This window comes from Papaver somniferum, chromosome 10 (genome assembly GCF_003573695.1).
Source record: "Papaver somniferum cultivar HN1 chromosome 10, ASM357369v1, whole genome shotgun sequence".
NCBI classification, from domain to species: domain Eukaryota; kingdom Viridiplantae; phylum Streptophyta; class Magnoliopsida; order Ranunculales; family Papaveraceae; genus Papaver; species Papaver somniferum.
Window position 1 is genome coordinate 150,474,033 of NC_039367.1, and position 4,054 is coordinate 150,478,086.

The window sequence follows — 4,054 nt, forward strand, 5'->3', positions numbered from 1 at the left end:
TCGATCCTTATTGTATTTATAAGATTTATTTGTGGTAGTCATATTGGTAGACTTCAGTAGTAGTCGTATTTATGATATCTATGTAGCATCAATCTTCATTGAACTGTCTTCTTTGGATTTGAGTGCAGACAAGTAGCACTCAAGGTAAAAAAAGTCGACAAGCGAATACAACCATTCATTGTACAGGGTCAAAACCTTTGCCCGCTATAGAGAGGAAATGGTAATTGTGCTGTCTCTGTTATACAAGTTTATGGTTAATACTGTATCTAATTTTTTTTATGGGGAAACATGCAGTGTGATCCAGAAACAGTTGAAGTTGTTGAACAAATTGAATTCTACAAGTTAACCCACTGCAAAAATGATGTTTGGACGTGTCATACAGCGGAGGAAAACTATGTAATCTAAGGATTTCCGTTGTGATTTTCTTTTAAGTTTTTTGTTGAGAGTTATTATTTAGTTTTAGCATATGTTCTGCTATTTATTGTTAATTACTGTGTAGGGTAAAATGCTTGAACTCCGAGATGCGCCTACACCTGAAGGTTCAACACCCTTGACCGATGCTCAAATATGTGAGGAAGTGCTAGGTGTAAGATCCGGATATGTCAAGGGTCTTGGTCATGGGTATGAAAAACCTAGCTCGTCTAGCATCGAATATAATGCGGAGTTAGGCGAAGCTCTTAGGAGGGCAGATGACGCAGAGAAGAGAAATAAGGAACTTGAAGAAAGAGTTGATGATCAAAATCGCACAATACAGGGGCTGGTAACTGACACAATGGATATAAGAAGAATGTTGCTTGAAATGCAGGGAAACCGTCAAAGCACTCCTGAGAACAGTCAAAGTACTCCTGAGAACCGTCAAACCACCTCTTGAGATGATTGTTGAGGGACCAACAGTTGAGATCTGCATCTCTGTTTCTTTTTTTAGCTTTATGTTTCAACAAGTGGTATCGTTTTTTCTTCACTTTAGAATTAGCTTTATGTTTCTCTTTTGAAATTTGTAGTGGTATCGTTTCTTTTCTTCAGTTTAGAATGTTAAGTTTCTTAATTAGTGGTGTCATTTAATGAACAATGTAGATCTTTTCTATTAATGATTTGCTTCTTTTCGAAAAGATTCAGCAGTCTAACTTTCATGAATTACAATTTCTGAGTAGTTATGAAAAATATGAAAACTACTTACCACTCTAACATCAACAATTTCTGAGTAGTTATGAAAAATATGAAAACTACTTCCCACTCTAACATCAAAAAACGCGTTGCAAATGTGTATATATATTCCACGATTATAAAAGTGGCCCATATTATGTTTGTATCTACAAAAATTACGCGTGGAAAATATAATTCTTATTCGACATAATAATACGTAGCATATAATTATTATTCACGATGTTTTACGTGTTGAAAATAACATATATTAGCGATGGGTGTACCCGTAGCTTATGCGCCAATTTTATAATGCATTAATGCATTGAAAATAAGGGTCGTTTGTGACATCTTCAACCATCATACATTAGATTTATTACCGACGGGTGTACCCGTAGCTTATGCGCCAATTTTATAACGCATTAATGCGTTGAAAATAAGGATCGTTTTTGACATCTTCAACCGTTATACATAAGATTTATTACCGACGGGTGTATCCGCCGCGTATGCGCCAATTTTATACGCATTAATGCCTCGAAAATAAGGATCGTTTGTGACATCTTCAACCGTTATACATAAGATTTATTACCGACGGGTGTATCCGCCGCGTATGTGCCAAGTTTCTACGTATTAATGCGTTGAAAATAAGGATCGTTTGTGACATCTTCAACCGTTATAAATACAAACTTTTTGTTACATACACGAATGTCACATAAAGAATTTTTCAGTACAAATGAAAAAAACAGTATTTGTGACGCATAAGCTATTTGTGACGAAGAAACATTTTGTGTGACACAAAAAACTACTGAAAAAAACCTTCGACATAAGTGACGCTTTAAGCGTCGGTTGGATTATTTGCAACACCTGTTGTTATAACGCACTGCCCGACAGCAAAAAAATGTCAGAAAAATATATTTGTGACATAAAATCAAATATTTGTGACGATATTTTTCATTGAAAAAACCATGTTTTGTTGTAGTGATACCCCACTTGATCGGTTCTCGTGTTTAGAAGTTGGCATATCAAAGTTCTCATACTGAATGAGTTGGTGATACGTTTTTGTATCCTATTCATACTTTCACAAAACCAAACATCCACTGCATACACTAGTAATTAATTACTTTAGTTTACGCATCAAACACTATATGTTCGGAGAAGAACAATATATGCATGGCATGTCCATCCGCACTGATTCACTGAAGTGTTTGTGGGACCAATACGCCAATACTGTGTAATCCTAGCTAGACAGTACCGTGGTTATCCTATTAATGTTCATAGATTGTAAACTGTCCTCCAATTTGAGGTTTGACGAACAGGGCACGCTTTGTTAAAGTGGGTTTGAACGGCTGTGCCTGTGAGCGTATTCGACCCAAAAACGTGCTATTTAAGCCCATTTAGGAAATCTAAAAGTTGCATTCTAGAGATATGCACGTTTTTATGTGAAAAATGTGCTTCTCTTACATTTTTGGAGTTCCTTGATTCTTTTATGTTTTCATGTATTGCCAAAACATTTTGGATCCTGTACGCTACACTCAATACTGAATTTTTAACCTCATCATCTTGGTATTATCAAATTTTTTCGACGGATAAAATAAAATAATAATAATTTGTCTACACCAACAAAAACCCCCAATTCTTCTGATAAATATATGGGTATGGATATTGGTTTGTGAGCAAGATCATAAAAACTAATGTTCCCTACAAGTGCAGCCCTGCCCACTTAGAACTCAACTGTACGCATAAAAAGGCAGCGAACACTAAAAAGGCCAGCTTTCAAGAAGAGAGCAAATGTAAATTGAAAATTTCCGCTTATTATCATGTGCTGATTCTTAAACAAAATGGAGTTTAGTAACAAAAAGTCTAAATTGATAATGAAATAAACACTATAGAAAGTTGTTTCCTAACAATACCTAGACCTAATGACGAAAAACTATGGCCCACACAAAACTGTTTGAACCAGTTTAGTGAAGTTTGGACAAGATGAAAGTTCCTCGAAGAATTTGAAGATTTTCACTAAATTTTCCTCCAACATCTTATGTTTTATTAAAGAGAAAATGGTCATTTGGCCCGAAAAGGACAATTCCCGTTCAAATGGACGAGTAAGATTTTGATATGGATAAAATGAACGGGAGATATTTTGATGTGAAACTGACATAACTACCCTTTAAAATATCTTCTGAACTTATCTTATATCTCTCCACCATTCCAAAGGTAATCTTATCTTTCTCCACCACCATCATCTTACCTTTCTCGGCCACCGTTCTCTTTTTCCACCACCATCATTTTTCTCCATTGTTGAGATTGGTTTCTCCACCGTCCACGACATCATCATCTTTGTCCACTGTCAGTATTATTATCTTTCACCACCAAAAGTAGCATCACAAACTCAGTATCCTCATCTTTCCATCTGCAGCTTTAACAATAAAATCATCGTCATTACTGAAATTGAAATTGGTTTCTTCACCGACTGCAAACACCAACACCAACTACAACATGAAAGATTTTTAGGGATTCAATCAATTAATTTCACTAAATATCTCCTAAAACTCGTAAGTTTTGAAATACTAACAATGTTTTGATTTTATTTTCAGAATTGTATGATTGATTTGTTGAATTGGTTGATTTCAATTGGATATAACTAGGTTATTTTCCATTATTTTTTTACAAACTGATTTGAGTTATATACTTGCAGTAGCCGATGATTCTGACCTAACACAACTGAAATTAGTGTATTAGGTCTTGTATCGGGTCTTTCAACATCACAAGAAATATGGGAAGCTCTTCAAAAGAGATATGCACCAAAAACCAAAACTCATCAAATGAACCTGAAAAGACAACTACATAGTCTTCGCAAAGGTAACAGTTCAATGTAAGATTATTTCTCGAAAACTAAGCAACTTTTTGATGCACTTGC

The 4,054-nt window shown here is 35.1% G+C and overlaps 1 protein-coding gene across 1 annotated transcript; it reads left to right on the forward strand.

Moving 5' to 3' along the window:
• Positions 1 to 288: 288 nt before the first annotated feature.
• On the forward strand, positions 289 to 1,109 carry LOC113316524. Its single transcript, XM_026564685.1, has 2 exons — positions 289 to 396; positions 500 to 1,109. The coding sequence occupies exons 1-2, from the start codon at positions 289 to 291 to the stop codon at positions 869 to 871; spliced, it is 480 nt and encodes a 159-aa protein (XP_026420470.1). The 3' UTR covers positions 872 to 1,109.
• The last annotated feature ends 2,945 nt before the right edge of the window (positions 1,110 to 4,054 follow it).